The sequence below is a fragment of the Equus asinus genome, chromosome 4 (assembly GCF_041296235.1).
Source record: "Equus asinus isolate D_3611 breed Donkey chromosome 4, EquAss-T2T_v2, whole genome shotgun sequence".
In the NCBI taxonomy this organism is placed as follows: domain Eukaryota; kingdom Metazoa; phylum Chordata; class Mammalia; order Perissodactyla; family Equidae; genus Equus; species Equus asinus.
In genome coordinates this window covers 40,658,091-40,681,128 of record NC_091793.1, presented here as the reverse complement: position 1 = coordinate 40,681,128, position 23,038 = coordinate 40,658,091, and the positions used below count along the sequence as shown (strand labels likewise).

General features: G+C 39.6%; 1 protein-coding gene across 4 annotated transcripts in view; it reads right to left on the bottom strand.

The window, feature by feature from the left end:
- Positions 1–23,038, bottom strand: part of ANO4 (anoctamin 4) — a 380,754-nt gene that overhangs the window by 195,461 nt on the left and 162,255 nt on the right. For all 4 annotated transcript variants that reach the window (XM_070507139.1, XM_070507138.1, XM_070507140.1 and 1 more), the window contains one exon: positions 3,210–3,401. In XM_070507139.1, coding sequence (XP_070363240.1) covers positions 3,210–3,401 — 192 coding nt within the window. The remainder of the gene's footprint in view (positions 1–3,209; positions 3,402–23,038) is intronic.

Here is a 23,038-nt window from a genome sequence, read left to right as displayed (position 1 = left end):
TCTTGTTGGACCAACTTTAAAATACTTGCAGAATTCAAATTCTCACCACCACTTCTTCCACCCCTAGTCAGAGCTACCATCCTCTCTCAATAGGATTGTTACAGTGGCCTCCTATCTTCTTTTTCTCCTTTTACCCTCTCCATCTATAGTCTATTTTCAAACAATAGCCAAAGTGGTTCTGTTAAAATATAAGTCAGATCATGGAATTCTCCTGCTCAAAACCCTATAAGAGCTCCCATTTTACACAGGGCCTAATGTCCTTACAATGGCCTACAAGGCCCTGCCCTGTCTGGTCCCACTGACCTCTCTGACCTGATGTTTCCCCCTCACTTCAGGCTCAGGGGCCACTGTGTAATTCTTCAAACTGCCAGACTCATTCCTATCTTAGGGCCTGTCCACTGGCTATCCCTCTGCTGGAATGAACTTGCCCATCTACATGGCTCTCTCATCACATATCTCCTCCACAATGTGGCCTACCCTAGCCACCTTATTTAAAAGTGCAACATATAATCCTTCCACTTGATAACCTTACCTTTTTTAACCCATAATACTTATCCTTCTTCCTAAACACTATATAATTCATCTGTTTATTATGTTTATGCATTGTCTGCCTCCCCCAATTAGTATGTGAACTCTCTGAGGGCAGAAACCGTTGTCTATTTCATTCACTGATATATTCCAAGTACTTGAAGAGCACCTGGCAACCTAATAGGCCCTCAATAAATATTTGTTGAAAGAAAAATAGGTAGAGCAATTCGAAAGCTATTGAAATTTGTCAATTATACTCCATTAAATCTGGAAAAAATTTTAAGAAATAAAGCTGTTATAATAGTCTGAAAAACAGCTAATGAAGATTCAGTTCACTCCTATCCTACAAATATTTGGGGGGGGGGGGGGTACACAGATAAATAATCCAGGATCTCTGCCCTTGAAGACCTTGCAGTAGAGAGATGGACAGGTAATTTCAAAATGTTAAAAGATAATGGAACAAAACCAGGGCATCCTAGAGAGAGCAGCATGAATAAAGGTTAGGAAATAACATCATGTGTCTGGGGAGCTGCAAGCAAGTCAGTCTGATTAGATGTGATGGTCTAGTTGCTCTGCCAACGTGGCTAGACTATAGTCCCCGGTTGCTCAGTGAACACTAAGCTAGGTATTGCTGTGAAGGTGTTTTGTAGATGTGATTAAAGTCCATAATCAGTTAACCTTAAGTAAGGGAGATTTTCCTAGATAATCTGAGTGGGCCTTATTAAATCAGTTGAAAGGCCTTAAAAGCAGAGCTGAGGCTTCCTTGAAGAAGAAATTCCACCTGTGGACAGCACTTTAGCTGTGCCCAAGAGTTCCAGCCTGTCCTTCCAGATAGTCTGCTCTATGGATTTCAGACTTGCTTAGACAATTCTTACAATCATGGAAGCCAATTCCTTGTACTAAATCTCAGTATACATCTTCTACTGGTTCTGCTTTTCTGGTTGAACCCTAACTGACACACTAGCGTATAAAGTTTAAGGCAGAAAGGGGCAAGAAGTGAAGTACAAGAAGCAGTAAAGGATAGCTCACAAAGGGAATTTGTTTCTAACATGCTAATAGGTTTGAACTTAACCCTATAACCAGTAGGAGAAGCAAAGTGAATGACATGATTGGGGTGGAGATGAATCATTCTGGATTTGGCGTAAAGGATGTACTGGGACAGGAAGCAGGAGGAAGAGGGAGATGATGGAGATTGGGAAACCAGGAATGTCATCTGTGAGAGAAGAGGAGAATCAAGAAAGATCATCCTAGAAGTCAGGAAACAGCATTTTGGAACATGGTGGTGGTCCATCCTGGTCTCGTGCATCAGAAGAGTCTGCTACTCACCATTTTGTGACAAAAGGAGGTCACTAAGGGCCTCAAGAACAGCTGTGATGGAGTGCAGGAGCTAGAAACTAGATTGTGTTGGATGGAAGAGTGGCTGGGAAGAGAGAGAGCAGAGCAAACAAGAGTAGATTATTCTTTCAGAAGTTTGGCTTAGAAGGAAGGAGGAAAAAGTGGCAGAAGAGAGAAAAGGATACTGTGTCAAATGAAGATGATTAGAATAAGAGATGCTTGAACCTTTTTCATAGACTCAGGGGAAAGAGCCAGCAGTAAGGGATGGAGAAGAGAGAAGAGACTGAAGCCACACATTCTCCTGAGCAAGGTTCAAGAGAGGAGGTGGGCCAAGGCCACAAGTGAAGGTTTGTTCAAAGATACTCGAAGGATTCTCATGTTCTGAAAACTGGAGGAAAAGGAGAAAGAATGGGAGTAAACAGAGATACACTTAGAGATGGAGAGTTAGGGACCTACAGTAATTCATGCCCAATACCCTGGAATTCTCAGTGAGATTAGGAAATAAGGTTATCAAGTGAGAGAGAGAGAGAGGATAGTGCAGCTAGAGGTGGAGGCTTGGCTTTAGTTGGGGCTGGGTGGCCACTTGCCAGGACTTTACACAGAGGAATCAGGATCAGTTGAGAATTATACTAAAGGACTTCTGAATTCCCTCACAATCCAATATTTCTGTGAGTCAGATGGACAGGAACGTTGCCTTGTTCATTCATGTTTCCTCAGCACCCAAAACGATGTCTGGTATATAGTAGTCACTCAGTAAATTTGTTGAATAAATGAATGAATGAATACTTAAATGAGCTTCTCATCCAAACAAGCAAATAAAACCTTTCAGTTGGAATTGCCTGCTTTGATATAGACTCATTTTAACATTTTTAAGATGTTAAAATTCTTCTCAGTGCCTTGAAACGTAATATGACTCTAGTCTTCTCCCTTAATCTTAGGAGGATGTAGGCAAATCAAGTTGGATAACTCAGGCTTCAAAAGTGGGCATTTTCAGCTTGACTTTATCCCTGGGCATATTATCAAGAAAATGGCCAAATCTCTATTTTGTTTTATTATACAACAAACTCTGTTGAACTAAGGAAGTTTATTCACTGGGATTTTCATTTAGATTCTACCACTGTAGGTGGAATGTAGCCTTAATCTTTTCAGCAACATCAACCTCTCTCTCGTCTTATTGGTCCTGGTGACATTTACCATTGACTGAAGCAAAGAGAGGGAAAGAAACAAGACTATCTGAAAAATCAAGCTTAACTAGAAGTATGGCATAATTAGATAATAAAAATATAATGCAGTCTGTATTAGGTTCTGCTAAAATGGGTCCCTGTTGAACTTTCCCCATGCATTACCTGGGTGGAAGACTTTGGTTTTCCCATTAGTGATTCCAGAAGAGCTTGCCTCCATTTTTATTGACCTTCTGCCTGGTGGGAGTGAGGAATGCCTGACCACAGGCAGGCGACGTGACACTGGGTGGCTTGCCACACTTCGCCGTTGATGAATTTGCAAACGCTTTTCAGCCCCATGAATAGATAAACTTAAACCTGGAATGAGAAATAGCACCATTATATTGAAGAATCCAGTTCAGAATGGCTAAAATGCCAATTATCTTCTGGCATGAAATTAAGAGAGCATAAGCAACTATGTTTCAAATTCTTAAGGAATGCTAGTGATGCTAGAATTGTGATACCAATTGATTTTTACATTACACTATTTACTGAACATTACTTCATTCAAAAGTGGAGATCCTCAGGTATGAAAGTTTTATGAACAGAAATCCAACAAAGACAGATATTAAAATCCTTCCAAAAACCCTGGAAAAGTATGCATATATTTGGCATGCTGTTGTCAGGGGCTATGAGGATTAGGAACTATCGCTGGGGCATCTGGAATTTCAATAAAAATCAAGGAACTTTCTCCACAGGATTCATGTATAGGCCAGAGTTAAAGACTGAACTCAGATTTACACTTCTGCTAACTTTAGAATTCTGTACATTTTTAGAGTTTTTTAATTTAAATTTTGAATGTGCCCATTTACTCCTTTTGCCCCCTCCCCTCCCCCCTTCTTCTCTGGTAACCACAAATCTATTCTCTGTGTCTGTGTGTTTGTCTGTTATTGTTGTCTTCTTATGCTCCACACGAGTGAAACCATACAGTATTTATCTTTCTTCATCTGACTTATTTTCCTTAGCATAATATCCTCAAGGTCCATCCATGTTGTCACGAGTGGCAAGATTGCACCTTTTTTATAGCTGAGTAGTATTCCATTGTATATATAGACCACATCTCCTTTATCCATTCATCCGTTGATTTCCAAGTCGTGGGTATTGTGACTAATGCTGCAATGAACATAGTGGTGCAAGCATATTTTTGAATTACTGTTTTTGTGTTCTTTGGATAAATACCCAGAAGTGGAATAGCTGGATCATATGTCAGTTCTATTTTTAACTTTTTGAGGAAATCTCCATACTGTTTTCCACAGTGGCTGCACCAGTTTAGATTCCTACAGTAGTGTAAATGGTTCCTTTTTCTCTACATCCTCTCCAACACCGTTATTTTTCACCTTTTTAATAACAGCCATTCTGATGGGCATGAGGTGATATCTCATTGTGGTTTTGTTTTGCATTTCCTCAACAATTAGTGATGTTGAACATCTTTTCATGTGCCTGTCGGCCATCTCTATATCTTGTTTGGAAAAACATCTGATCAGATCCCCTGCCCATTTTCTGATAGTGTTGTTTGGTTTTTTGTTGTTGAGTTGTATGCATTCTTTATATACATTGGATATTAACCTCTTATCAGATATATGATTTGCAAATATCTCCTCCCAATTGTTAGGCTGCCTCTTTGTTTTCTTGGATTCCTTTGCTGTGCAGAAGCTTTTTAGTTAGATGTAATCCAATTTGTTTATTTATTCTTTTGTTTCCCTTGCCTGAGGAAACATAATATTCACAAAGATACTACTAAGACCAATGTCAAAGAGTATACTGCCTATGTTTTTTTCTAGAAATTTTATGGTGTCAGGTCTTACATTCAAGTCTTTAATTCATTTTGAGTTCATTTTTTGTATATGGTATAAGATCATGGTCCACTTTCATTTTTTGCATGTAGCTGTCCATTTTCCCAACACCTTTTATTGAAGAGACTTTCCTTTCTCAATTGTATGTTCTTGGCTTCCTGTGGGAAATTAGCTGTCTATAGATGCATGGTTTTATTTCTGGGCTCTTGATTCTGTTCCGTTGATCTGTGTGTCTGTTTTTGTGCCAGTACCATGCTATTTTGGTTACTATAGCTTTATGGTATATTTTGAAATCAGAGAGTGTGATACCTCCAGCTTTGTTCATTTTTCTCAGGATGGCTTTTGCTATTCAGTCTTTTGTTGTTCCATATAAATTTAGGATTCTTTGTTCTATTTCCACGAAGAATGTTGTTGGAACTTTGATAGGGATTACACTGAGTCTGTAGATTGCTTTAGGAAGTGTGGGGATTTGAACTGTGTTAATCGTCCAATCCACAAGCATGTAATATCTTTCCATTTCCTTGTCTTTTCTTCCATTTCTTTCAAGAATGTTTTATAGTTTTCAGCATAAAGGTCTTCCACCTCCTTGGTTAAATTTATTCCTAGGTATTTTATTTTTGTTGCAATTGTAAATGGAATTGTATTCTTGATTTCTCTTTCTGGTATTTTGTTGTTAGCATATGGAAATGAAAGTGGTTTTTGTATGTTGATGTTGTACCCTGCAAGTCAACTGTATTCATTTATTACTTCTAGTAGTTTTTTGGTGGATTCTTTAGGGTTTTCTACATATAAAATCATGTCATCTGCAAATAGTGACAGTTTTACTTCTTCCTTTCCAACTTGGATCCATTTCATTTCTTTTTCTTGCCTAATTGCTCTGGCTAAGACTTCCAGTACTATGTTGAATAGGAGTGTCAAAAGTGCACACCCTTGTCTTGTTCCTGTTCTTAGAGGGATAGCTTTCAGTTTTTTACCGTTGAGTATGATGTTAGCTGTGGGTTTGTCATGTATGGCCTTTATTATGTCGAGGTGCTTTCCTTCTATAACCATTTTACTGACAGTTTTTATCACAAATGGATGCTGAATCTTGTCAAGTGCTTTCTATCTATTGGGATGATCTTGTGATTTTTATTCATTTTTTTAATGTGGTGTATCATGTTGATTGATTTGCAGATTTTGAACCATCCCTGCATCCCTGAAATAAACCCCACTTGATCGTGTTGTATGATCCTTTTGATGTATTGCTGTATTCAATTTGCTAATATTTGGTTGAAGATTTTCTCATCTATGTTCATCAACAATACTAGCCTGTAATTTTCTTTTTTTGTGTTGTCCTTGTCTGGTTTTGGTGTCAGAGTAATGTCAGCCTCATAGAATGAGTTAGGACGAGTCCCCTCCTCTTTAATTTTTTGGAAGAGTTTGGGAAGGATAGGTATTGAATATTTGAATTTTTGGTAGAATTCACTGGGGAAGCCATCTGGTACCAGACTTTCATTTTTTGGGAGGTGTTTGATTACTATTTCAATCACCTTAATAGTGATTGGTCTATTAAGATTCTCTTTCTTCTTGATTCAATTTTGGAAGGTTACATAATTCTAAGAATTTGTCCATTTCTTCTAGATTATTCAATTTGTTGTTGTAGAGCTTTTCATAGTATTTTCTCATGATCCTTTGCATTTCTGTGCTATCTAATGTAATTTCTCCTCTTTTGTTTCTGACTTTGAGTCTTTTTTTCTTACTGAGTCTGGCTAAATGTTTGTCAATTTTGTTTATCTTTCAAAGAAAAAGTTCTTAGTTTCACTGATCTTTTCCATTGTCTTTTTGGTCTCTATTTCATTTATCTCCACTCTGATTTTTATTATTTCCTTCTGTCTATTGATTTGGGACTTTGATTGTTCTTTTTTCTAGTTCCTTTAGATGTAATGTTAGATTGTTTGAGATTTTCTTGTTTCTTGAGGTAGGTTTGTATTGCCATAAACTTCTCTCTTTATCTGGGAATTTTTTTTTTTTTTAAAGATTGGCACCCGAGCTAACAACTGTTGTCAATTTTTTTTCTGCTTTTTTTCTCCCCAAATCCCCCCAGTATGTATTTGTATATTTTAGTCATGGGTCCTTCTAGCTGTGGCATGTGGGATGCCCCTTCAACGTGGTCTGACGAGCGGTGCCATGTCTATGCCCAGGATCTGAACCGGGGAAACCCCAGGCCGCTGAAGCAGTGTGCGCAAACTTAAGGGCCAGCCTCATAGCCAAGTGGTTATCTGGGAAAATTTTAAATATACCAAAAGCAAAAAGAATGGTATTATAATGACTCCCATGTACCCACCACCCAGATTCAACAAATATCAATATTTTTCCATAAAGCTGAAACAAAATTTTTTCCAATCTTCATGTATCCTGCTCTCTTTGATGTTGGTTTGGTTTTTAGGCGCCAGAATAGTTTAAAGCAAATCTGGGACATGATGTCAATCTTACCAACAATATTGACTGTATTGACTTACATCTGTTATATCAATATGGATTATACTTACCAATACATATGAACGATATTACAAAATTTTGAGTTCAAAAGATATATTAAAAAAACACTCATTGATCACCATTGAAGGTTGCTGAAATACCAATCATTACTCAGAAAATTGATAAAGGGAAAGAAGCAAGCATTTATCCTGGTTTTCCTTTATAACTGTATTTCAACATAACCAAATACTTGATGACAAAGTTCTTTACCACAGAAGAATTCCAACTAATAAATTACTGATGGAAAAGAGAATTAGAAAATCATTTTAGAAACCTCAATGAAATATGAAAGGTGATATAATTTATACAAAAAAAAAAAAGCCCTGTGAGTACAGAGCTGGAATTTAAACTTATGAAAGCTCAAATCCAGATGTGGTCTTTAAAAAAAAGGCAAGGAAAAGTCTTAGCCTTATGTAATGCAAACCAGCCAGGGGACTTGGTCAGGAATCATGCCATGTGATAAGGGAAAGCCAAACTTCACCAAATCACAAATTTTTTATTAAGAAGAATCTCTTGAAACTTGAAGGTAGAAATTTAGAGTTGGAAGCTGCCTTAGTGGTTAGCTAATTAATCTGGTGTCTTATACAGATGAGGAGACTGAGCCTGGCAGGGTAGAACAATAGGTTTACATATTACTAGTAGTGGAAGGCTATGGCGAGAAGTCTACTAAAAACCCAGACATGAGGGAAATAAAAAGCCTGCTCAGAGGTCAACTGTAAATCAATAGTCATGAATCCTTGTCAGAAGTATGAAGAGTCACCCTAAATTTCCCCAAGAGGAGAAGAAAAAAAGGAGATAACCTGGGCTACTTTGTCGAGTCCACCTAATTTTAAGAAAGGGTAACTCAAATCAGAATAAGGTTTGGTCACCCTAGGAAGCATAAAAACAAAACACAAACAAAAAATCAGTATAATAGAGACAAACACGAGCAGTGCCCATCCAGGCAACAGCCTCAAAGTTCCAGCTGCCCAGGCAGACAGTCCTGACACACAACTTTACTTCTCTTTATCCACTTAACCGTCCTGGTTCTGACAGCTCTCACCAGACAAGCTTCAGACTAGAATTTGGCTTCCAGGACAGGCAGAGAGTAATCACATTAGTGCTCTCGTCTACCCAGCAGGACAAGGGTCTCAGAGTGGGCTAACAAACTGACGTCCTGGTCTCCTACACATCTACCTCCTCATGAGTTGCTTAGTATGAGTCTGTCCCTAAGATCTGGTTTCTAAGCCCACGTGCTGTGAGCCTGAGCCTTGTTCTTGGGAAATTCACCCTTGTTTCTTGGGAAATTCGCCTGTCATGCTGGGTGGCCCCTTGGGAATAGCGTGGCAGCCTTCCCCAAGCAATACATGCCCTACTCTGATGCTCAGGTGCCCAGGCAAATGTGAGCCTTCTATTCCTAGGTGTCTCTCCATATGGGCAGGATGAGCTCCTCAGCGTCAACTTGGTGTTCTTCCACAGCATCATGCTCCATACCACCACTGTATGCTCCACATTTCTAGAGGTGCAAAATGAGTATCTGTAGACCCATCAAGACTCCAGAAGAATGGAGATTTTACATGGAGAAGCATAAAGATTTTCAGGTGACAGATGAAGGGGCTTGGAAAGATGTTTTAAGTCAATATTAGATGGTACATGCAGTCTCAGTCTGCAAATATGAAATAGACCACTCTCCCAAGAACATTTCTTCTTGTCCCTTTTGAAGAGGATTATTGAGCTGAAGGGACCAGGATTGTGACTCAGCATGGCACTTGTAGTCCTTGTCTAACTCCTCTCCAGGAAGCACAAAATGACAGAAATGAGAATAAAAATTACATGGTGTAAACAAATGACATAGGTAGTTGAAATTGTCAAATTCCATGTTTGAAAAAATATAACAATGTAGATCATGGGGAAAATGCTAAAAATAAAAAAGGATTTAGGAGTATTACCAGGAGAGGATGGACATGAGGAAGATGGGCATGCTACAGGGGAATTTGGGAGGAATCCTAATGCCTGAACAAATCCATCTGGGTCCTCCAAGAATTAAGAGTCCTCAGAGGTACAAATAAAGGGCCTGGCCCATCAGAGCTCTCTCTACACAATGGCTAAGTGCACAGGGGAGAAAAATATGTAAATAAATAGTACACAAGACAGCAAATATACTCCAGACATATGAAAAGCTAACATTTATAGAAGATTCAGTAATCACGTCTTCAAAAACGAATTGTCAGTCAACAAATTGCTTCATCTAATTTGTTCTTAATTATTTTGGAAAAAATGTTGACACTGATTATCTGTTAAATTCCAGGTACTGCGCTAGATATTGATCATTATCCCATTAATGCCTCACCACAACCCTAAAAGACAGAGAATTGGTATCTACATTTTACAGATGGGAAACCTGAGGCTCAAGAGGTGAAGTTGTCCAAAGCCACACAACTGAGTAACTGAAATTTTAAGTCTACTCTTTTCCACTATAGCATGTAGCCTGATGAATTAAATACCAATACATAGGCTAATTGTTTTAAGTCTGTAGTGGTTCTGAATAATTTAACAAGGTGGCGTTGGAAGGTTTACAATCTACCAAGGTGCAGCTGGGAGGTATAGCATGCTGGCACTCCTTTGACCTAAACGCTTGTAGAGCTGTCTTTTTTCCCCACTTTTCCATCCATGCAGAAACGTCCTTCCTGGTTCTTAACCAGCTAGCAAACACCTTAGTAAGAACCATCAGAAACTATACCTTCCCTTTAAAGGCCTGACAGGTCCCTGGCTCACAGTCAACACTCCAATTGCAATAAGCCCTTACCATGCAATGCCCAACTAGCTCAAGAGTCTCTAAGGGCAAGGATCATATTGTGTACTTCTCTGATTCCTTCCTCAACTCTGAACAAAGTACATTCTATAACAAGGTATGAGATGACAATCTCCCTTCACTGCCTTCTCCCCCTGCATGCTGCATTTTAAAAGGTGCCAAGACTCCTTGGGCATAGGCAGAGCACAGCGTCAAGAGCCAGTCAAGGACAAGACACTGAGCATGCTCACCTGTGCAACACATTTTTAATGTAGCGCTTCCTGTTTCATCACACCCTCATCATCTTCCCTGGACTCCTTGAGGCCTGAAACTTGCTCCTTCCCTCAGCTTCAGCAGGCAGCTTCCTCTCCAACTCAGGGGAGAAGATGGAGCCCCGGTGATGTAGATTCTAATCTTCAAATAGATTTTTTTTTTTTACCTCAAAATATATTTTAAAAAAATACATTTTCCTCTTGAGACCTTACCTTACTTATCAAAGACCAAAGTCAGAACCTTGAGAGACACACAGCTTTAGGGATGAGGAGAGGGAAGTAGAGTGTGTGGTGAAGATGTGGGTGCTAGAGTCAGGGTTTCTGGGTTCGATTCTTGGCCACGCCATTTATTACCTATTTTACTTACTGCAAGTTATTCTTTTTGAACCTCAGTTTCCTCACTTGTAAAATGGGGATAATAACAATTTATACCTCACAGAGTTGTGAGAATGAATACTTATAAAGTGCTTATGACAGTGCCTGGCACAAAGTAGGTTCTTGGTACAAGTTAGCTGCCATCATTACCTCTATCATATCAACGACTTCCCCTCACTCTTCATTCTACCCCTTAGGCCCTAGGGTTTAACACCATTGCCTCTGCTCATCTGCTTTTGAACTCTTTCTTTGGTTTCCATGACACTTAAGCTTCTTGCTACCTCTCTTAACTTCAAACCCTCTTTCCTCTCCTGTTCCCTAAGGTGGGGTATTGGTTTCTTAGGGCTGCTGTAACAAATTACCACAACTCTGGTAGCTTGAAACAACTGAAATTTATCTCACAGTTCTGGAGGCCAGAAGTCTGAAATCAAGATGTTGGAAGAGCTGTCCTTCCCCTAGAAGCTCTGGGGGTAAAATCTGTTCCCTGCCTCTTTCAGCATCTCAGAGGTCCCAGCATTCCTTGGCGTTCTTTGCCTTGGGACCACATCACTCCAATCCCTGTTTCCAGTCTTATCACCTCCTTCTCCGTGTTTGTGTCTATCTCCCTCTCTCTTATAAGGACATTTGGGATGGCATTTAGGGCCCACCTGGATAATAAAGGATAACCTCCTCATCTCAAGACCCTAACTTAATCATGTCTCCAAACTCTTTTTTCAAATAGGTCACATTCACAGGCTCTGGAGATTAGCACATGGACTTTTCCCAAGATTTTGACTTTGGTCTTCTCTTTCTGTACATCTTCTCCCCAAGTAACCCTCAGCACGCCACATCTCCAGCTCTCATCTTTGTGTGGTCAGCTCCCAAAGTCATTCCCACTTTGTTCTTGCCTCCTAAATTTCAAGCCCTCGAAATTTTTGCACTTGGTCTGAGTTTTCTCCTGAGAAATTCAATGAGTCCACAGAAACACAATAAGTGTTTAATAGTCTCATAACAGAAAACAATGCTCAGATTTTTTAAGCTCCTCATATATTTTCTTGATTTCTCAAAAGTTCTATCTAAAATATAAGTATTTTTCTTAATAAAATAAAATTCTTTGGAGCTCTTTCTTTCTGGCTCACTTCCAAGGTACACTAGTTCTGGCTGTGTCGCATGGTAGAAATGTGCCTATGTAGAGGGATTTGATTTCAGCTAAATGTCATTCCTGTGATTCAGAAGAGCTCTGTGCCATAGGAACACTTGTAGTTCTGTCAATGTTTTACAACTTCCAGCCATAACATCTATGTGTTGCATCACTCTTCTTGTCATTTCTTAGATAAATTACTTTTCAAATTAACGAAAAACTATGTTTTGAATGTCACCACCATGAGCAAAACATAAGACTCACCTATTCCTACTTAAGAAAAAAAATCATCTGTGGAAAGGGATATTTATTTCTGGTTTTCACTTTTACTCAGATTTAACTACAAAGTGGAGAACAAATCCAGCGCTTCCCCCGCCCCCACCCCAGAACACTGACAAGAATGGAGATGAAAATTCTGGCTCATCTCAGGCCTCGATTTACTCCCCCAAACTTTCTGGAGCTTTTCTAATAACCTGTCTTATTTGGCTCAAAAAACATTTTACAAAATGTTTATTAAATAGGCTGATACCCTTCTATGTCCTAGGGATAAAAAAGACTCGAACACTCTAGGATTGCACATGGCAAAGGGTGCACCCCACTTGTCATTAGCTTAGACATATTCCCATTAGAGGGGACAGAATTTGTGCTAGCTCAGTGAGGTGAGCTCAGGTAGACCCAGAGCAAACAGATTCTGCAGAGAAAAGCCTCAGAAATGGCGGGTAACTGGATGTGGGTGCATCCTAGGGAGTAGCCACAAATGTTAAGATGTAAACCACATATGAGTCCTCCAGAGGCCTGAAGCGAGAGCAGTCTTTCATCTCAATAAGCCTGATGAGAGGATTTGCTACAGCCCAACCTTCCTCCATCATACGAGGTCCTTGGATGTGTCATGCCTCCTTCTGTTTGGTCCTCCTGCATCTTGACAGGCTGTTTGATGGATTGGCATCAGCATGTTACACAAATCTGGCAGTATCAACACATCAAACCAGGAAGAACTTCCTGCCAAGTTGCTGTTATTCATAATTTTGGGACAGTTGTCTGTCTAAAGCTACATTAACTTGGCATTCAAGCACTTTGGAAACAGACCAAAATGCTAAGGACAAGAAATAACATCACCCAGGCTTAACTTTTGGCTCAGTGTCTATATGAAGAATTTACAGAGTCAGAAAGGATAAGAGCCTATAGGAATGTTTAACCAACATTACTTGAATTCAAATAATGTGCTAGAGATAAATTACGGGGGTTTTCTCCTTCAAATCCACCTCTAGGTTCTTTACAGCCTTTCTGTAGCTTCTTTCTCTCCTGCAGCTGGGGCTGATTTAGAGTCTCCTTTTTTCCACTGCTACAGGATTCTACTAGAAGGACTTCATTTCAGGAAAACCCAATGTCAGATTAGATTATTGTCCCCAATTCTTCATACCTTCTGTCTGCCATATGACTAATCAGTACTTCTCCACAGAGATGGAAAGTGTATTCCTTGCTCCGCTGATCTTGGACTTGGGCATCATGACTTGCTTCAGCCAAGGGGATGTTAATGGACATGATTTAAGCAGAGATGTGAAATTGCTTGACTAGTTTTGGCTTGGTCTATGGCACTTCTGCCGTCACCATGACAAGCACATATCCCAAGTAGCCATGGGCCCCAGAATGAGACACACAGAACAGACTCAAACCCGACTTGTAGCCCGGAGCCAGCTCCCAGCCAAGATCAGTCAAACACCAGCTGCCTCGAGGACATCTGAGCAAAAAGGCAACTGTTTCTGGATGTGACCTACTGAGATTTGGGGTTGTTGGTACCCAGCAGACTTGACAAACACAGCCTCAATAATGGCCTCCATAATGTAGAAATGAAACAGTGTTAGTGGTTACAGTTTGGTCATAAGTGGTGAGTTCACAAATAAAGCATCCTCCTTCTTGCCTGAAATGTTGTTCTTCCGATCCCCAAGCCAACACATTCTTCTACAATCAGCTCATTCATCACCCTTCTGAAGAAATCTCATTATCTCCAACCACCTACATAGCCACTCACCCCTACTTCCCTAAGTTGACATGTCCCTTCCCTGTACTCTGTTAGCACCTGGTACATAGCTATGTCAAAGCTCCTTCACCTGCATTGTAATTGTCTACTTACCTGTCCCCCAAATGAGGGACTGAGACTGTGTCTCATTTAATGCTGATCATAATGCATGGTTCATAGTAGATACTAATATAAATACTTCTAGAAAAGAACTGAGGGACAGAGGGACAAGTGTGGAACATAGCAGGGGAATGGGACATCAACTGAACTCTTCATTTCTTCTCAAATTCTACAAATTTGTTACATTGATTTCGTCTAGAAAGTGTTTGTTTAGTCACTGGGATGGTAGCCAAGACCTTTGAAGCAGGTAGGCTTGGGGCAAGAAGCATGGGGGTGGGGATCAGGTTAGCAATTTATCCAGAGAGCCTTAAACACCTTAGGTCTTTCCACTTTTTTTCCCACCCCCACCTGCCTGTCGTTAAAAACAGAAAAAATTACCCATCTGAAATTTTTTTCTTCATAAAGAGTGATTTAAGACTCTTAAAAAATGATGCTATTCACCGTTGGTGAGAACATGATGAGATAGGGGCTCTCAGACATTGCTACCTCCCCATTTGCAATCAGGCAATTTGACAAAACTCTAGAAAGTTCACTCCCAAATAAGAATGTTTCCACCTACAGATATTTAATACACTTCAAATCACAACTAAATGTTATTTCTTACTACTTAAAAATAGGATTATATCCTCAGACCCATAATTCCACTCCTAGAACACTATCCTAAGGAAATTAGCAGACATACTAACTCTTATGTGCAAAGATGTTCCATTCAGAATTTTTTGTAACGTAAGGAAGCAGTAGAAAGATGGGCTTTTGTGTTGAACAGATATTGGTGCATATTCTGGCTCTACTTCTAGTAGCTGTGAGACTTGGTGAATTATGATTAACTTATAAAGTTAGCCTCAATTTTTTCTTTTGTGAAATAAGAGTTTAAATTAATGCCTCAAAGATTTGTGATAAGGGCTAAAAGAGTATGTGTGTTCACATACATGATGCCTGACGTGATAAGCACTCAATAATAGTACTTGGCATTATAATTATAATACTGACACTATATCTATAATCATTATTAATACTGATATTGGAAACTAGAAAAATACCTGTTAATAGGGGAATAGTTAAATAAATTATGGTCCACTCATGTTAGAATGCTATGCAGCAAACATGTTGGTGAAAAGGATTTTAAGACAGGAAAATGCTCAAATTCATTCATTCTTCCATTCACTCATTCAGTCAAAGCTTCTTGACTGCCTTTGTCATCTGAACTCATTTATGAGGGTATAGAACTATTGAGTGTTCAAGTTGAAAGGGATGGATTTCCAAGGCTTTCATTTCCCCAACTTGGGCCTCATTTTCATTTGTAAACCAAAAGGTTGGAGATCCTCTCTGTGCTGGTGTTTTGTTGGCCTCCTCTCATCTGAAGTTCATTCTCTACCCTTCACCACCCTGTTCGGTGCACTGGGAAGCTGACTCCCACAGACTGTATCACCAGGTTCCTTCACAGGTGTCCAGTTGGCTTCAGCTAACGGGAGGCACCAGCAGGAGCTGGAGAGTAGGAGGAATGAGAAGTTGAGTTACTTCCGCCCTGCTCCCTCCCTGCTTCAACACTTCTGAAAGCCCTCTACAAGCCTACTCCTTCGGGAGGCCCCTTCCCATGGCTCCCACTCCAGCCAGGCTCTAATATTACCCTTGTCTCTTTGGGCAGAATGAAAGCTCCCCACTGCTGCTAGACCCTAGGTGCTTACCATCTCTTGTTAACTACCTTAACCTATTCACTCCTTTTACAGCATAAGTCCCTTTATTAAAATCAATTTAGTTATTGGAATTCTGTTTCCTACCTGAACCTTGAAAGAGTTTTCGAAATCCATCCCTTTCAATTTTAAGTTAATGGTTCTACTTCCTCATAAATCAACAATATCACTGAAAACTTCCTTAGAATTAGTTCTCAAAAACTTCATGTTTGCTATCTTTTACCTTTATTCACCAAGATTTTCTCATTTTGTATCTTTTTTTTCTCAGTACTCTGAAGACCTATCTAAATTCTGGATTTCTCACTTTGCCTCATTCTGTGATATTTAATTTATACCAAATCTCTATATTCTCATTCAGGGAAACACTGAGAGAAAGGCTATGGATTTCTTGTCATCTCATTAAAGTTTAAGGGTTTTCCTTGTGTTCTATGGACTTAGGCACAATTACTTCCCCCATCCAAACATGCACAGATGGATATAAAACATCATAAGAGATCATTGTGATAGGTAGTATTTAAGGATGTGCACAAGATGGAAAGTAGGCAATTATAAGTATAGGGTTTAAAGTTACTACCTTAGGAAAGAGTTCTTTTTGAGATCTTCAATTGTTTATTGATTCATTCATTTAACAAACATTTGTTAAGACCTTACTCTGTGCCAAGCACTGAGGATACAGAGATTAAAGGACAGAGTCCTTGTACTCATGGAGCTCAATCTGACAGAGGAGGCGTCCCCCAGCACTAAAGGAGCAAAGAGAAAGGGCATCTAATGTAACCCAGAGGAGATAGTGATACTTTCTGGATTAAAAAAAAAATTAAGGTCATTTGGTCTCTCCTTCAGAAGCCAGTGAGGTATCTCTGGTTTTTCTGAAACTAATTTAACTATCTGGCATTTTTCGTAAGAGTGTAGCATGATCAAATGTTATCACACTCCAGGCACATACAACTAGGAGTAGGCAACAAAAATAGCTCAAGAGAAACTAGGATTCTATCACATGGTGAAACCCACACATTGCGCAAGAGTGTACACTTCAATCCTAAATTTCAGTGGAACCACTTATTAAATGGTATCACAAGTGAGCAACTTAAATCACATAAGAACATTATTCCTTAAGATCCTCGGACTCAACTTTGTAACTTACCTGGGCAGTCAATAAAATGTTTCTAGAAATGAAACACAAAATGCCTTATTACCAGTAACATTAAATGATAACCACTAACCCCCTAAAAAGGAACAGTGTTTTATATAAGATTTTAGTCATCTAGGCCAGTGAGTAAAATTTAAACTTTTTTTTTTTTTTTTTTACAGAATAATTTATTTCTACAGACAACTACTGAGGCCTACACCCTGCTAGGCTCCAGTGACAGAAACAAGGATGATGAAGGCAGAATCTGTGTTCTTACAAGGAAAAAAAGATATGCAGAAGTAACTAACGAAGAGAGACGTGAAAGGTCCACAAGGGAGGTACCATTCAGACCATGTATGCTCCAACAGGACAAAGGGGTCAGCACACCTTCCCTGTGAAGGGCCAGAAAGTATTTTTGGCTTTGCAGGCCATATGATCTCTCGTGAAATTACTCCACTCTGCTAGCGTAGCCCAAAAGCAGCCATAGACAAGACATAAATGAATGAGTGTGGATGAATTCCAATAAAACTTTACTCACAAAACCAGGCAGTGGGCCGGATTTGGTCCATGGGCTGTAGTTTGCCCACCCTTGACTTGGACAGTTGTGGGGAAGGCTATCAGGGAAGGCTTCACAAGAAGGACAGTATTGACACTGAGCCTGGACAGCTGGGTAAGTTTCTAATAGGCAGAACTGGAGGGAAAGAAGATTCTTGGCAACAAAGACATGACAGTATGAGAGAACAGAGTGAATTCAGGATAGGAAGCATGTCCAGTTTCTGGCATGTTTAAGATGTCTGAGCAGTAACATTGGCTGTTTAGACTAAAAGTAATGGCAAGGACAACTTACTTTTGTATGAAATTTTAAAAGTTTTAGAGAATTTGTGAAGAGCCTTGAACGCTGCACTGAGTATAATCCTTATTTTAAGGCAATGGGGACTCACTGAAGATATGTGAGCCCAGAGTGGGGTACAACACGATCAGAGCAGGGATTTAAGAAGAGTGCTCTGCTTCAACTGGGACAATAGATCAAGGTAACAGTCACAGGAGCCTGGATCAGAGCAGCACCATGAGGGATGCAGATTAAAGAGACAGATTAAAAGTACATTCTGTAGGGGCTGGCCTGGTGGCACAGTGGTTAAGTTCACACATTCCACTTTGGTGGCCAGGGGTTCACCAGTTTGGATCCCGGGTGCAGATATGGCACTGCTTGTCAAGCCATGCTGTGGTAGGCGACCCACATATAAAGTAGAGGAAGATGGGCACAGATGTTAGCTCAGGGCCAGTCTTCCTCAGCAAAAAGAGGACGATTGGCAGCAGATGTTAGCTCAGGGCTAATCTTCCTCAAAAAAAAAAAAAGTAAATTCTGTAGAATTTGATAACCTTTTTTGACGTTTAGGGGTGAGAGAGAGGAGAGAATCAAAAGTGACTTTGGATCTGAAGACAGTAACAAATGAAAAACACAGGTGGACTATTTTGATAGGCAAGGTGTTGGGTTCGGCTTTGGGTAGGGTGGGTCTCTGGCCCCCACAGGACATCAAAATAAAATATTCACCCAGGGGCCGGCCTGGTGAGTAGTGGTTAAGTTTGTGTGCTCCACTTCAGCTGCCTGGGGTTAACATCAAGCCATGCTGTGGCAGTGACCCACATACAAAAAAATAGAAGAAGACTGCCACAGACGTTAGCTCAGCAACAATCTTCCTCAAGCAAAAAAGATGAAGATTGGCAACAGGTGTTAGCTCAGGGCCAGTCTTCTTCACCAAAAAATAAAAACTAACTAAATAAATAAATGTTCACCCAGCACTGCCATAAATAGAGGTGTGGAGTTTGGAGAGGTTTCTGGCTGGAATTTCTGGAGAAGAGAAAAGAGATCACAGATAAAATCTTGAGGGAACTTCTAGAAGGTGAGTAAGCAAAATCACAGCAACAACAGTTAGCATTTGTTGAGGGTTTACGCTGTGTCAGGCATTGTTCTAAGAGTGATAAACATTAACTCATTTATTCATCACATCAATCATATGTGATACATGCACGTTCTTTATCTCCATTTTACAGATGAGAAAATTGAGGTACAGAGATAGTTACTTACCAAAGGTCACACTAAGTGGCACTGTCAGCATTTGAACCAAGGCCACCTGGCTAGCCGACACAGCAATACTGTTCTCAGCAGAAAAAAGGGATCAAGGGGACTGCATGCTAACGGAAGGTTGAAGAAGTTGAGAACTGAGAAGAGAAATGTTTAAAGTGGACTGAGACAGAAACGGATGCCAAAACACAAGACGCTGAAGAGTGAGAAGATGGTCAGTGAAGACAGAAGTGCAGACAATACACTGAATTCAGGTCTGTGGTCGACAGAATAATGGCTCCCCTAAAATGTATACATCCTTATCCCTGGAACCCATGAATATGTTACATACGTGGCAAAAGGGACTTTGCAGATGTGATTATGGACTTAGATACGGGGAGATCATTCTGGATTATCCGGGGGACCCAATCTAATCACGTGAGTCCTTAAAAGAAGAGAACCTTTTGTGGCTGGGGTCAGAGAGAAACGCGATGTTGCTGGCTCATGGAAGGGGCCATGAGGTAAGGAATGTGGCAGCTCTAGAAGCTGGAAAAGACCAGGAAACAGATTGTCCCCTAGAGCCTGCAGAAGGAACACAGCTCTGCTAACAATTTGCTTTTAGCCAAGTGAGAACTGTGTTAGACTTTTAACTTGCAGAACTTTAAGATAATAAATTCGCATCATTCTAAGCCACTGAGTAAGTGGTAATTTGCTACCAGAGCAATAGAACACTAATTCAAGTCCCCATCTCTCCTCAATCTGATAAATATTCTTAATAATGATTCCAAGACCCTGGTCCATCGTCCTGTCCAGACCACAACAACCGACGACGTGCCTTCCCCAGAGTCAGCACAGCCTCCCAGATGTCCAAGGCAGCGTACTGAGGGGCCAGTGAAGGAGAGAGATGCTGAAGCTGCCCTAACTGAATTTCCTTAATCAATATTTAATTTAACTGACCACAAAACAAAGGTTAATTCAGAGAAGTCTAAAAATTTATCAAATCTGTCTCCAGAGTATAACCCACTATTTACTGATTCCACCTCTATGCTAATAATAGTGCATTTAGAATTTTAGCCGTAGAACGTGCTTCTATAGACACTTGGTTTAACAAGTGTTTGAAAAACAAGAACAAAACGACATTAAATTACGTGGACTTTGAAATGTAACTTTTAAATTGAGTACAATTACAATGAGTATTTCAAAGGAACAAGGAAGGTTATTTATATGATTTGAGTTATAAAGTTGACCTTGACTAATTTCAGTGCTAATTTAATTAAATTTATGATTCAGTTAATAATTAACAAAAATCCCTCTGGCAGACAACTGGTTTTTTTCTTTTTAAGACCCATTTGAAACATTTTAAATTATTAAAAAAATCCATTTTCCTTAAATAAACATACGTAAAATAATTTACCCCCTACTTTGCAAAAATATTTAGCAAAAGGATTTGACATAGCTCAAAGCAAGGCATATATTCACACATTTTTAGTCTATGTGATCTTTTAAAACTTTTGTCACCACCTAAGTTACATAGTTGGTGTGTTACATACATTGTTATGTATGTATGTAATTACATGTGTGTATGTACGTAATTACACGTGTGTACATATGGAATTGCATACATACATGACGTACATTGGAAGCTTGTCTTCCAAGTCATATTTCAATATATTAATGAATCAAATAGCTGGAATCAGGTATGCACCACTTTCATAGCAACGTTAAATATCGTAAGCCTTAGCTAACCACAGTTTTCAATACCTCGTTCAGTTAATGTGGAACAATGGCAAGATCAGGTCCCCTAAAATTAAGGAGGTAAAGTGAAAATAAACACAGCATTAATATTGTTTTTAAATACATGCCTCTGAGTGGCTACTGATCTCAAAATTCACTAACATGAAATACCTGCTGCGGTGGGCACTCTTTCCCTTAGATTAGGTTCCAGCAAACGATGGCTCATGGGCCAAATCTGACCCATCACCTGTTTTTGAAAACAAAGTTTTATTGGAACACAGCCACACTCATTTGTTTATATATCATCTATGGCTGTTTTTGCATATAAGGACAGAGTTGAGTAGCTGTGACAAAGAGGATATGGCCCTCAAAGCTAAAAATATTTCCTGTCTGGCCTTTTACAGAAGTTTGCCTACCCTTGTCTTAGATTGATATCACTAAGATAATTAGGATGACATGGCTCAGGTATTGCAAACTACTGAAGCAAAGTCTCAAATATTTTACAGACTATATCATTATATCATTATACAATATCATTAATACATATATTATATAAAATATGTTTGAAATTTCACAGACTTTTGCACTTACTTCCTCTCATTTTATTTTTAAGGCAGGGAAAAATACTTGTGTAGCTGCTTGGTATTTTCACAAACTAATGTGGTAGTTTAGGGGGATGTTTTGGGGGGCAATCAGTAATAATAGGGAAGAGCATAAACTGAGCTCCAACAGACCACAAAAAGGCTCACATGGTCTAGTGAGTAAATAAAATAATAATAACATAGTATATCTTATAATTCAGTAGTTTTCTTATGTTGTTCATGGAGTCTGAAATGAACTGGGTGTAGCAGTAATAATAGCTCACATTGAGGAATCGTGGTTACGATGGATCATGGAATCTGGATCCAGACTTCCTGGGTTCAAATCCTGCCTCTGCTACTGTCAACTGTGTGTTCTTCATTAAACTCTAGAGGCCTCAGTTTCCTTATCCATAAAATGGGAATAAGAATAGTATTTACCTCATACAATACAGCAGTTCTGGGATCATACCAAGTTCTACAAGAAATATTGACTATTTACTATGATATATTAGTTATCATTGAGAACTAGATTCATGGTTAAAAGTGTAGGCTCTATAATCCATCTATCTAGGTCAGCATGCATTCTGGTTCCACTCATTTTTGGCTGTGGGAGTTTGGACAACTTTCCCTAACTATGGTGATAATAGTAATATCTACTCCATAGGGCTGTTTTGAGGATTATACAAGTTAATGCATATAGCAGTGCCCAGCAGAGAGTATACACTCAATAAACGTTAGCTATTTTATTATTTTCAGTATTAGTATTATTATCATTATTAATATTTCCACTATTGCACATCAGGCCTAATTATAGATGCTCTACAGTATGAGGGCAATATTATTATCAACACTACTTTAAAGATAAGAGACCTTAGGTATAGAGAGGTTAAATAACTGGTTTCATTCATTGAGTGATGGAACTAGAAACTGAGCCTTTCTAAAAACAGCATTAGGAGACCTTTGGTCCCTCATCATAATAGAGGCAAATTTCTTCAAGACAGGCTGATTAAGAAACAGGGTTGTGGAGGGAGGGACTAAGATGACGACATTGGAAGCTTCTGAAATTCCTTCCTCCCACAGATGCACTGAATGTACAGCTACACAAGGAGAAATTCCCTCTGAGAGAAATACAGAAACTAGCTGAGTGAATCCTACACATTGGGCCAATGAAAAAATACCCACATGGAAATAGGTAGGAAAGTCTGAGACCACACTCATGCCATAAATCCCATCCTTGACACAATGCCATACAATCAGGAGGGAACCGCCAACCACCAACTACTCCCTAGGAGCAAAGGGTTTGGACCACACATCTAGAAACCCGGCTTTTAAGGCTCTCACCCAAGGGACAGGCCCCCAAAACACCTAGCTCTGAAGGCAACAGGGTTTATGACCATGAGACCCACAGGACTATGCAAACAAACAGTTCTTGATAGATATGTGAACACTTCCTGTGGCTATTCCTCCCTAGGGCTCAGTGCAGAGTTGAACAGGCAAAAATACTCATCTGCCAGTCTTTCCCTGGAAGAGTATTGACCACACGCTTTATGAGTTGCTGCCCGAGGGTCTGACTTTTAACTAGAATGCATCTAATACTGATTGCAATCCTCCCTGCAGCCTAAAAGAGTTGGTGGGCACTTTCCCTGCCTTTTCCCTCCAGCTCACTCCAACAATAAAACCCAGTTGCCAATATCTCACTGGAAGGAGCTTGTCCACACACCTAGCATGGCAACTTTTATGGTCGCTATCTGAGGAATGGGCCCGATATCTCCTAGCT